The 13,524-nt window shown below is 46.0% G+C and overlaps 1 protein-coding gene across 3 annotated transcripts in view; it reads right to left on the reverse strand.

Annotated features, from left to right (window-relative positions):
• Nucleotides 1–11,997: 11,997 nt before the first annotated feature.
• Nucleotides 11,998–13,524, reverse strand: part of LOC109113871 (protein ZINC INDUCED FACILITATOR-LIKE 1-like) — a 90,650-nt gene continuing 89,123 nt past the window's right edge. For all 3 annotated transcript variants that reach the window (XM_019197069.2, XM_010253407.3, XM_010253409.3), the window contains exon 18: nt 11,998–12,293. In XM_019197069.2, the coding sequence (XP_019052614.1) occupies nt 12,148–12,293 (146 nt within the window). In that variant the 3' untranslated portion in view covers nt 11,998–12,147. The remainder of the gene's footprint in view (nt 12,294–13,524) is intronic.

Below are 13,524 nucleotides of genomic sequence, written 5' to 3' on the forward strand. Positions count from 1 at the left end.
AACTTTCCGGCCCTTTATTCTAAATTCAAGTATTAAGCTTGCAACTGCAACCGGGTCCTTCGTGTTTGGGAGAAAGACGAGAAACAAACAGCATTCACGGCATAACTACTAATAGTGATATTAATTTGCATCTGTACTGTGCATGATCTCAGCTGAACGATGTGGTTTCTTTGACAGTCAATAATCATGAATGATGTAGGCGCACTCGGCTAGCCTGTACGGGGCTGACACGTGTCGACTAAAGGGCACCAGCATAGGCTCGTCATGAGGACACTCATGGTTATCCGATGCGGATCAGGTGGACCCAATCGTAGGGCACCACAGGGCTCTGGCAGAACATCTCACCAGGGCCTTGTACGGTTCGCATCTGAATCATCCGAGCCCAACTACCCACTAGCAGTTCCGGCTATAAATACAAGATACCCCCCACAAGGTAAAGGATTCAAAACCTTTGTGATCTCTAGTACTCTCTCCTCTAAGGACTTAGCACTATCTAAGACCTTGTTTGTACCCCTCGGCTCCAGACTCACTGCTTACCTTGCACACATACTAATTTGGCCATCGGAGTCTTTGCCTCGGGTTCCCACCCGAGGCCTCTAACACCTCCTTCCTATTAGATTCACTACCGTGAGAGCCGTATCCGGTTCCTCTTCGGATCCCCTTCTCAGTACAAGCCCTCGACTTCTACAATATCCGAAGGAGCAATTCGCCTCGACCTCTAGCCCTTAGCCTCGACTTGTCTCCTTCGAACCCTTGAAGCTTTCGGCCTTCCTTCGAAGCTTGGGAGTGAATTTACTTTGTTGGCCTCGGCTAATCCGAGCACCAACAATTGGCATTGTATGTGGGAACCGTTGCTAAGACGATTCCCCAAAAAACACTACAAACCTAAGATCTCCTAAACTTCAGACATCATGGTACGAAGAGACATGAAACCTCAGAACTTGGTAACAAATGAGCAGTTTCAGGCGGTCCTCGACTGTCTGGAATACCTCACGCAGCGTGGAACAAGCATGCTCCCAAACAGGAGGTCCCTCCCGAGGCGACCGCCCCGCCAGGGTGTCGGATCACCAAGGCCAACGTGAGCATGTCGAGCCCCCAGCACTCGGCCTAGCCAACCCCCAACGGGCCAAGCCGACAACAACCGACCTGCCAACCCAACATAGAGAAATGTGAGGCCTCCCAGCCAAAGGAAGGAAGAGCCAGCGCGGTCCAAAGACAACCGCCAGCCTTCTAAACAACACCACCGCCACAGGAGGGAGAACCCTCGGGATGAAGGTGGGCACCTCGCCCGTCGTAGCGCCCACTCAAGGGTCGAGGGACGATGCCGTGCCTCTCCCGCACCTGACTTGGACCTTCGTGACGTCCTGAACAACCGCCACGTCAGACGAGAGGCGTATGATCCTGCCTCAGAGCATTCCAGAGTTCGTGCCGACCCTCATCATGCCCGCGAAGACAGAGACGGGTGGCAAGCTCCAGTCGACTCTCGGATTGCGGAACTACGGGCCAAGCTCGGAGCCATCAAGGACAAGCTCCACTAGATCCGAGAGAGCCGAGCTGATGCCTCGGCCAATCAAAGCAAGCTGACGGGGAGAATAGATGCCTTCCCCCAAAATATCATCTCCGAGCCCCTTTCCCAGCACTTTAAAGCTCCCGCGCTAGAGATGTACGACGGGAACTCAGACTCCAACGACCACCTGGAAAGTTTCAGAGCGTTCATGATACTTTATGGGTATTCTAACGCCTTGACGTGATAGACTTTCTAGGCCACCTTCAGGGGGCTGCCCGCTGTTGGTTCTCCAGTCTCCTGCCTCAATCAATCAGCTCGTGGGAGCAGTTTGCCAACCTATTCCTTGCCCGCTTCATCAGTAGTAGATGATGCCAAAAGAGCGTAGTCTTGTTGATGTCTATCAAGCAAAAGCAGGGAGAGAGTCTGTGGTCCTATATCGACCACTTCAAAAAGGAAGAGCTTGAGGTCCATGACCTCGACCCCATGGTCTCTATGCACGTTGCTATCAATGGGCTTCACCCCAGTTCGTCCCTGAAGTGTTCGGTTGCCAAGACCCCATTGAAGATGAAGCTAGAGTTCCTCAAGAAAGCCCAAAAGTACATTGCGGCTGAGGAGGCTTCGGCCGAGGACCACCAAGAAAGGGAGGGCGAGCGCCACAACGGGCCCCTAGAGAAGATGAGGAAGGGTGGAGACCACCATCACAACAACAACATCAGCAAGGACCACAAGAAGCCACCAGCCTCGGCCCTGGCTTACAACCAATACACGCCACTCAACTCCACCCGGACGCAGATACTGATGCAGATAATGGAGGAGAAGTTCATGAAGTGGCCTAAGAAGATGAAAAGGAACCCCAAAAGGGGAAATCCCAAGAAGTAATGCAAGTACCACCGTGGCACTGGACATGACACAGAGGACTACTATGACCTGAAAAATGAGATAGAGTCCCTCATCCAATGAGGGCACCTTAAGAAGTTCGTCAGTGGCGAGCCCGGTGCCTCATCCTCCCAGCACTAGCAGATAGACGAAGTCATCAACTTCATCGCTGGGGGCACGGCCTCGGCCCGCAAGGCCTACGCCAGGCAGCTAAACATCCAAGGGCCTGCCCCCAAAAAGACGAAACAACAAGAGACCCTCTCCTTTACAGACGAGGACTTGAAGGGGGTCATAGTCCCCCAAGATGACGCTCTGGTGATCTCGGCCGTCATCATAAACTTCGTAGTTAAGAGGATTCTCATCGACAATGGCTCCTCGACTGACATCCTCTTCTATGAAGCCTTCCAAAAGATGAAGATAGCGCCTGAGCACCTCCAGCCAGCCGATGTTCCACTAGTTGGCTTCTCCAGTAACGTGGCTAGACCGGAAGAAAAAATTACCCTACTTGTCACGGTAGGGACCGAGCCTCGGTAGGTGAAAAGGATGAACCAGTTCCTGGTTGTGAAGATCGGTTCGCCCTCCAATGCAATCATGGGGAGGCCGACCCTTCACGCGCTCAAGGTAGCCATTTCCTCGTACCACCTCGCCCTCAAGTTCCCAACCGAGCATGGCATCAGGGGCCTTCATGGGGACCAACAAGCAGCCCGTCAGTGCTATGTAGCAGCACTAAAGGGCAAGAATAAGGAAGCATTGCCACTAGAGGGCTTCGACCTCAGGGAGGAACCAGCGAGCCGAGGACCTCATCTCAGTTTCCCTGGATGAGGCCAAGCCCGAGAAGATAGTTCGTGTCGGGTCCAACCTTCCCCTAGAGAGCCTATCTGAACTGTAAGTTTCCTCAAAACTAATATCGATGTCATTGCTTGTTCCACCGCTGACATGCCCAGAATTGACCCTTCGGTCATCATTCACAGGCTGAGCGTGGACCCGAGCTCTAGGCCAGTTCAGCAAAAGAAGAGGAACTTTGCACCGGAGCGTTGGAAGGCCATAGGAGAGGAAGTTGGAAAGCTACTCAACGCCGGTTTCACCCGAGAGGTATACTACCCAAACTGGTTGTCGAATGTGATTTTGGTAAAAAAAGCTAATGGGAAATGGTTAATCTGTATTGATTTCACAAACCTTAACTGAGCTTGCCCTAAGGACAATTTTCCTTTGCTGATGATAGACCACCTCGTCGACGCCACTGTAGGGTACAAGCTACTCAGTTTCATGGATGCCTTTTCCGGATACAACCAAATAAAGATGCACCCAGAGGACGAGGACAATACATCATTCATCACCAAGCACGACAATTACTGCTACAAAGTGATGCCCTTTGGCCTCAAGAATGCAGGGGCCACCTACCAATGCCTCGTCAACTAGGTGTTTAAAAACCAGATGATGAGGGACATCGAAGCCTATGTGGATGATATGGTGGTGAAGAGCCTGAAAGATGAAGCACACATCTTGGACCGGGCCAAGACCTTCGACACCTTGCGCAGGTTCAACATGAAACTCAACCCCAGCAAGTGTGCCTTCGGCGTCGCCTCGGGCAAATATTTGGGCTTCATCGTCACACAAAGAGGCATTGAGGCTAACCCAGACAAGATACAGGCCATACTGGACATGGCACCCCATTGGTCGATGAAGGAGACTCAAAGACTCACCAGACAAATAGCTGCTCTCAACCGCTTCATGTCGAAGTCGGCTAACCGCTGCCTTCCCTTCTTCTGTGCCATCAAAAAGTTGAAGGATTTTCAATGGACGGAGGAATGCCACTACGCCTTTGACGAGCTAAAGGTCTATCTCGCCTCACCTCCCCTCCTCACTCGGCTAGCTCCAGGAGAAACCCTATATCTATACATGTCAGACAGGGACGAGGCAGTTAGCTTAGTTCTGATAAAAGAAGACGGAACGCTGAGACCAATATACTACATTAGCAAGGTCTTCTGTGACGCCAAAACCAGGTATCCCAAGGTGGAGAAACTGGTCTTCGCCCTCGTACTCTCGGCTAGAAAGCTCAGGCCGTATTTTCAAGCTCACACCATGGCGGTCCTGACGAACCAGCCCCTTAGGGCTATCCTCACCAAACCCAAGACCTCGAGGTGCTTGACCAAGTGGGTCATCGAGCTCTATGAATTTGACATACAATACCAACCAAGGCCTGCTATCAAAGCACAAGCCCTAGTAGACTTCGTAGCAGAATGCACCTTCAGCCAAGCCCTCTGCCGAGTCCCCGAAGATGCTGAAAGGGACCGCTTGGCCGAGGAGGCTCACCCCAAATAGAAACTCTTTGTTGATGGTTCATTCAACACCAAAGGAAGCGGAGCAGGCCTCATCCTCTTCACCCCAGATAATGTAGTCATAGAGTATGCGCTAAGGTTCAACTTCCCGGCATCTAACAACGAAGCTGAGTATGAGGCCCTCCTCGCTGGATTGCAGCTAGTCGAGGACCTTGGCTCCCTACACATCAAAGCCTCCAGCGACTCATAGTTGGTGGTGAACCAAGTCAACGGCGAGTACGAGGCCAGAGAGCAAAGCATGTCTAAGTACCTCGCCAAAGTTCAAGAGCTAACCCGCCACTTCTAGCGCTACTCCCTGCAACGAGTCCCGCGAGCCGAGAACATAATAGCCGACGCCCTTTCTAAGTTGGCAAGCACCTCGAACGCAGCCCTCAGCCGCACTATCCGCATGGAGAAGCTACCTCGGCCCTCCATAGAAGAAGCCCAAGTACTCGCACTGGACGTCGAACCGTCATGGATGAACTCCATCATCAACTTCTTATTAATTGAACGACTGCCCGACGACAGGAACGAAGCAAGGCGACTCCAACGTCAAGCAGCCCACTACACCTTGCTGGAAGGAAAGTTGTACAGAAGGTCCTTCACCTTGCCTTACCTCCGATGCCTCCGTCAGGAGGAGGGCAAGTATGTGCTCCGAGAAATTCACGAAGGCATCCACGGCAATCACGTCGGTGACTGAACCCTGGCCCAAAAGGCATTGAGACAGAGATACTTTTGGCTAACTCTTCAGAAGGACGATATCGAGTTGGTATGTAGATGCGAAAAATGCTAGAGACATGCCAACTTTTCCATCAACTGGCCATAACCCTCTCAGCCCTTCGCCAAATGGGGAATGGACCTCCTCGGCCCCATTCCCCAAGCAACGGGGGGCAGGAAATACCTCATCGTCGCCGTGGACTACTTCATCAAGTGGGTAGAATCCGAACTCCTGGCTACCATCACAGCTCGAGCAATTCAGAGCTTCTTTTGGAAGAGCATTATTTGCCGCTTCGGCCTCCCTCACATGCTGGTAATTGACAATGGAAAGCAATTTGACGATGCCAGGTTCCGGGAATGGGGTGCTTCCCTCGACATCAAGCAGTAGTACACCTCAGTAGGCTACCCCTAGACTAGCGGCTTAGCCAAGGTCACCAACAAAACCATCTTAGATGGACTGATGACTAGATTAGACTGAGCCAAGGGCTTATGGGCTGATGAGTTGAGCAGTGTCCTCTGGCATACCAAACCACACCTTGGAGGCCATGGGAGAGACCTCGTTCGGCCTGACCTATGGTACAGAAGCAGTTATCCCAGCAGAAATCGGCCAGCCAACGCTCCAAACTGAAGCATATGACGAGGCCGAGAACAATGAAGCACTTAGAGCAAACCTGGATTTGCTGGAAGTAGCCCGGGAGCAAGCACAAATTAGGGTGGCCGCCTACTAGCATTGAGTGGCCTGCTACTACAACTTGAAGGTGAAAGAAAGGCACTACCAAGAGAGAGACCTCGTCCACAGGAAAGTCATGGTCCCCGAGCCTAGAGTAGGAAAGTTGGGCCCCAACTGGGAAGGACCCTACATGATCAAGCAAGTCATCGGCCCTAGCACCTTTCACTTGGAACACTTAGATGAAAGACCCGTCCCTCAAACGTGGAACTCGGAGAATCTCCGGATATACTAACAGTGATTGTATATTTTGATGGCCAAATGATGAATGAATAATGCAAAGTTCCCCTTCGGCTCAACGTTTAGCGTGTGTTCTCACCAAATCCCTAGGACACCTCGGCTTCGTGACTGGCCGAGGCGCATAGCCTCTCCCAAGGACCATGCGCTCGTGTCGGACCGTCGCTAGGGCACATTTCTAGTGGTGAACACCCTAACTTAACGCCTCGCCAAACAAAAATACATCAGGACGGCCGAGGCATCACGCGCCTCACTACTCGCCTCAGCGGCGGATGGCCTCTTGGTCGTATATACTTAGCGTGATTAAATAGATGGAAACTCCGATCAACTCGGCGGTTCGCCTCGGCCCGAGACCCCGACCTCCCCGGAGCGCCACCTCGGCCTCGTCAAAGTAACCACTTGGGAAGGAGACTAGTTAGGCGAGCTACATCTCAGCCTCGACCTCTCTCCCATACTTTAGCATACCACTTGGCCTAGCCTAAGTAAACACTTGAGAGAAAAACGAGCTAGACAAGTTGTAGCATTGGTCGCATACCTTCGCCTCGGCCTCGGCCCCTCAACAATCTAAAGCAAGCGTATACCTAAAGCGAGCCATTATGAGCCAGTTTTTGAATGGTGATCTCTTCGTTGGGAGGGGCAGGGACCTCTCGGTAAAAAAGAAAAGAGAAGAAGAGAAAGAAGAAGGAGAGAACACCCTACAAAAACTGCTCTGAATTCATTCATTCATCTTGTAAAGCATTTACAAAAAAAAATTTCTATGGCCTTAGCGGCCGAGCACATTTACATCAAAAAAGAAAGAACAATAAACAGAAAGACAAAAAACAAGAAGAACCCCACTAAGTTTCGCCGCCAGCCGGGGGGAGGGCAAAGTCTTTGGCGCCTTCAACAACATCTATGACCATGACAGACCCTTTGGGAGAGTCTGGAATCACCTTCAACCCCTCGACGTCAAAGTCGGGCATCACTTGTAGGACGACCTTCTTCGTGGCCTCGATGATGTCTAGGTATGACGAAGACGCATACTCCGCCATGGCCTTCTGGTAATCGAACGACTATATGAAGGCCTCGACCACCCGCTTCTCAGCTTCAGTCGCCTGCTTCATGGCCTCGGTTGCCTGCTCCTCTGTCTACGCTGCCCGCCGCCGAGCCTACAGAAGCCCGGTGGATGCGTAGGCCGGTTCGCCCAGAGCGCCCGTCCCCCCTACGGAAGGTTCTCCTCGTGCCAGACCCGTATCGGGCACAACTCTGGCGTGCCAACTCACGAATCCCTTATCGCGCACGGCCCCAGACCGTCGTCGCGTGAGTACAAGGCACAGGCTCGGCTCCACCGGGGCCCCCTCCACCTCGAACTCCATAGCTGAAGCCAAGGTGTCCACAGTTTCACCTCTCTTCCATGAATTGAAATCGGGCCGAAGCAGAAGTGAGACGAAGGCGACGCCACTATAGGGTACACTCCGCTGAACAAGCCTGATGGCACCTACCAATATCGACACTCCTTTTGGCCGAAGCAAAAGCCCCTTTCGAACCCCCACCTCGGCCTCATGAGTGGGGGGACTAGGCGCCAACAAAGGTTCGCCATGAGGACACTCAGGGTTACCCGACGCGGACCAGGCGGACCCAATCGCAAGGTGCTGCGTAGCTCTGGCAGAACATCTCGCTTGGGCCTCGTATAGCTCACTTATGGACCATTCGAGCCTAACTACCCCCTGGCAACTCTGACTATAAATACAAGGCACCCCCTACAAGGTAAAGGATTCGAAACCTTTGTGATCTCTAGTGCTCTCTCCTCTAAGGACTTAGTGCTATCTAAGACCTCGTCTGGACCCCTCGGCTCTAGACTCACTGCTTACCTTGCGCACATACTAATTTGACCGCCGGAGTCTTCGCCTCGAGTTCCCACCCAAGGCCTCTGACACCTCCTCCCTTTGCAGATTCACTACCGCGGGAGCTGTATGTCGTTCCTCTTCGGACGCCCTTCTCAGTACAAGCCCTTGGCTTCTATAGTATCCGAAGGAGCAATCTGCCTTGGCCTCCAGTCGTCAGCTTCGGCTTGTCTCCTCCGAACCCTTAAAGCCTTCGGCCTTCCTTCGAAGCTTGGGAGTGAATTTACTTTGTTGCCCTCGGCTAATCCGAGTACCAACAATGACCAACGTTTTAGTACTAGAATAAGGTAGATCTAATTTGACACTTTAAATCCAAATTGCAGAATTTAAATATAATTAATGAAAACTAAACTCCAAAGTCCCATTGACCATTTTAGCCATAAAATCCATTATTAAAAAGGACAATTTTATTACATCCAAGTATTAGTAGCATCTCTCACTTGGAAAAGTTACTTACCCACATGATCTAAAAAAATAATACAGGTATCTTAATCAATAGTAACCAAAATCTCATTTACCAATTTCCCCTCTCAAAATTCAAAAAAAAAAAAAAAAAACAGCCCAAAATATTAAAACATAGCATTCAGCTTTTAATTTTTTTTCACTGGCACGTACGGATTCCTTGGACTACTCACCTTCCCTCCCGATCCACTCTAAATCCAACGTAACTGAAAATACTGAATCAACCCTTTCAAAGTCTTTATGTAAGAATTTTTCACTTTCTGAACTCCCAAGTGCAATGCAAAAATAGGATAAATAGACTGTGCTCTACCTCAGAATTCTGATAAAGAATTCAGAATTTTAAATACCTCCACCCTAAACTCTAATATCCACTCTCGTGTATTAGTATTAATTCCAAGCTGATACTTCCTCCAACCGTACGGTATAACTAAGCGGGTGGACAGTAAAAACCCGTAAAAAAATTCCATCCTCCGAAAATGTGACGGGAGGGTGGAGAAATTTAAAAAGGGCAGTTGAAAGATGGGTAATAGGTAGATTATAGCAATTAAGCAGCTTATGCGAGGAAGCCAGTAGCGGAGGTCTTACCGTGGTTCTCGAGGTGTGGAATTAGGAAGTTTATGGGTCACTTTTTTTCTGAAAATATGAAAGGGCAAGAGAGACTTTTTGATGATTCTGTTTGACATAATTCCGTAGTGGAGGTTTTAGTATTTATAATAAGAAAGTCAAGAGAGGTTTAATTATTTGGGTTGCAGTGTACTTAACCTTAATTATTTTCCCTTTCTTGGGTAATCAAACTCATGTACGTTCAAACGTGAATTTTGGATAAAAAAAGGAGCACGCACGGACACCCAATAATGGTAGAACCTAATCAGTTTGCATCTTTACCAAATATGATGAAAAAAAATCAAACAAAACATTTTTGAATTGGATCCAGAACTAAATAGCTGACTTATTGGTACCAAAATCTTGGAACCATAACGAACCTAATCGGTTTGGGTCCATTGGGTCAAGAACCAACCCATTGATAGCCCTAATTACAAGTGTACATGCTACTGTTTTGAAGAAAAAAAGAATTTACACACGAACAATCCGGTGGCCCGGAGCATCCTCCCAAACAATCCAAGAGAGCTCAGCCAGGAAGAACAAAGGGGGCAATTCAGCCTCATATAAAATATCAAAAAGTTTCAAAAGGAAATCAACAGCCCTATTACCCTCCCTGTAAATATGAACAAAAGATACAGTCAAACCCGAGAGAGATGAATCTAATTTGCTCAATAAGATCCTAGGCTTTCCAAGGAGGAGGGCATGCTCCATTCAAAAAATCCACAACAATTCTACGGAGATTCCTTTCCTTGGCATTCTTCAACCCTTTGAGAATGGCTTGTAGCTCACGAGTCACGAGATAGAATTACCATCTGACCCCTTTTCTAAAAAGCTTCGTTACATTGATTGGCAAACCAGCAATTCCGTCCGTCCAATAGTGTCTATACATGCTACTGCTATATTTATACACATTGCATTGTGGGTCCCATGTATCAGGGCTATGGGACATACCAACATTATGATTTATGAGTGGGAGATCATGAGTACAATAATAATAATATGCCAAAATGAGTAAGACTGGAAGAGAAATAGAAAATCATGAAATTGCAAAGAACAATAGGAATTATGAAACTACAATTGCCAATACCAATGTAAAGAAATGTACGATTAAGTGCATGCACTAAAATGAGTAAGGGTATTTAAAATAAAGAACTAAAAAATGAAGAAAATGGAAAAATTATGCTAAAGTTTAGAGATGATAGAATTTGAGATGAAGACTAGTTACAAAAAACACAGATCACTCAACTATTTACTTAAGTTCAAATTAATTCCCTTCAATTCAATAGTGTTGTTGAATTGGCGATGCCAATTGGTAAGGTCTTTAGCTGGTTGTAGCCAAGACTTAGGGACGGAATCCTGTTGTTACCAAGGTTGGGGGGATAGGCTTACCCCTGTTTTGTAGCCCCTTGAAGCCAAAAAAAGTCCTATCAAATTTAAAATGTAAATAATATTAACACTTAACTACTAGAACACAAATGTCAAAGTTTGCACCCAAGCGTTCAGTATGAAAGACAAATACCTTATAAATTGCACTGCATCAGCACGCCTTGTTAAAAGTTAAAACAGTACAAGTTTAAAATTTCATAGTTTTTAAGCTATCCCCTTTGTTGACATCTAAAAATAGTATTTTTTTTAGTATTTACTAAATTCATATTAGCTTGTGTAAATGCATATTTTAATTCTTTCTTTTGCCATTTTTAACGTACACTTCATAAGTGCATTGGTAGTCTCTCTCTCTCTCTCTCTCTCTCTACATGTGTATATATATATATATATATATTTTATTTTTATTTATAGTCATTGAATTTAATTTTGGTGTTATAATTTTGAGATTTATGTTGTTTCCATAGAATATCCATGTGTAAGTTGATTTTTTGCCCATCTTTATATGTACTTATCATGATATTGGGCAGTCCAGACTATGAGGTGTTTGATGCTCCTTATTGTATTTCCACTTTTCTTTTTCTTTTTTAATTTGAGTTGAAGAAAAAAAAAACATCAAATAGTTTGGTTCTTGCATAAAAGTAAGAAGTAATCCTTTTATGGTATATTTTAGTACGATGGTTGATTATAGAGATATGGCATATAGTGTCTTAAACTACTACTCGCATTAGATCAAGTCAGTTCGAAGCAAAACCCGGTCCATTGACGGCCCCATGGACACCCAGATGATCACACGATAGTGATTCCTTCTCAGATTCACCTTTTAAGTAATTTTATAGGAGCATTACTACAAGTCTACAACTAGGCTTGCGAAATAGCAAAATCCATTCAAGTTGGAGAAGAGATTTATTGAAAGAAAACAAGGTTAGGAAGACATGCCATTTCAGAGTTGTTTCTTTTCTGAAGAAGAAGCCATGGAGAACAGGAGAACCACATATTAGTAGACCTGTTCACGGGCTGGGCCCATTCAAATTTTCGGAAAGGCCATGCCCGAGCCCGGCCCATGAACAGGTCTACATATTAGGCATCCAAGGATTGGACATGCCGCTTTACAGGAGTTGTTTCTTTTGAGAAGAGTTAGTGTGTAAGGAGCCACCTATTGAGGTAATTCTAAGGGGACTGGGAGAGGCCGTGAGGCCCTCCCATCGAAAGCCATCCTAGAATGTTTACTTATTAGATATAGCATAGATAGATAGTGCTATCAATTGTGTACTCATTCAATGATTACATATCTACATATACAAACATATATTAGAACCTGGAAAGATTGTTCTGACATATATCATAGGCATGGTAAAATGCTGCTACCATTATAGCATAATGATGATTCTACATTGTCCTAAAATAGCGAAAAAAAATATTAAGTATGGGAAATCAATCTTGAGTAGCTTTTAACTGGGCTGTCATAGGCTTTATTATATTCTGTGTTCTGTGTGCAGGTTGCACTAGAAATGGTTCAAAGGTCAATAACACTCCAATCAGCTCGACAATGTTTAGGATGAAAAAAACCATCTGATCACCTGTATTTCAACAAGCAAACTTCTCAGTTTCTGAGTAGGAAAGTGATGATAAAAATTTACTTGTGGAATATGGAAAGCAGATAAGCTTAGGATACCATATGCTTGCATTTTAACATATATATAAGCCTAAGATTCAAACAGATTGGGTGATAAAATCCCTTCTCAAGGTCAATTTCATAGAAAAACTTCAAAATAAATGGAACTAACAATTTGGAGAGCCAACTTCAGAACTGAATTACTTGTGCAAACAGAAAAATAGTTGTATTATTTTCAAGGAATTAGGTGAACCAACATTGCAAAATTCAACAAATGGTAATAGAGTTTTCTTCCTAAGGCATTCCAATTGATAGATTGTCTAATAATTGATTTGATGCTTTAGCTCAAGTGAAAACTTGGCTGATCCCTTGACCAAGGGTTTACCTAGAGTGTTGGCAAGAATGACAATGAAAGAGATGGGGCTGAAAGCCTGAAACCATTTATGTAATCACCGTAATGGTAAACCTAAACTAGAAAAAATTGCTAGTCTCGGGTTTAATGGGCAACAAGAAGTTACTTTTACGTGGCTGTTAACACTAAAATTGAGAGCTCCCATCAAACATATATATATATATATATATATTCAGTGTTGTCCATTATGGAAAGAGGTTGAGTAAAACTCTTAATGAAATTCTGAAGTGTTTCAAGTAATGGAGACATAATAGAATTTCACATATGTGAACATAGAAATAGTGTTGCATTTTATGAGAATTTGGGTTTCACTCTTGAGATCGTTCATGAAACCAAGAAAGCAGCACATGGCCATAAAGTATCGAGCAAAATTTTGAAACTCTTGCAGAGACAGGATGTTATTATGTGTATAGTGTTTCCAATCAATCTTAAGAGTAATTGGTTAAAGGTTTATCATTACCAACTTTGGCAAGACTTTGAAATACATATACCAATTGAATGTTTAAGTTGAAAACACATGCACCTAGGTGGTCTGCGTAGGGGTGTTATAGGTGTTTTTGCGAATCCCACAATAAAGGTGTGAATCCAAGTGAGAAACCAACTGCAAAATTGCGAATCTAGACTTGAATTCGAGTGCGATTAAAGATTCATATGTGAATTTTGTTGTGAGACCATATTCAAGTTTCAAATCCAGCAGAAAATCTCACAATGGAGTTTGCACAAGTTCGCATAGGGATGTCGTGGGACACATCGGATAGGCTAAATAATAACTCTTATTTTTTAC

Source organism: Nelumbo nucifera, chromosome 7 (assembly GCF_055504915.1).
Source record: "Nelumbo nucifera cultivar China Antique chromosome 7, China Antique-T2T, whole genome shotgun sequence".
Taxonomy (NCBI): Eukaryota; Viridiplantae; Streptophyta; class Magnoliopsida; order Proteales; family Nelumbonaceae; genus Nelumbo; species Nelumbo nucifera.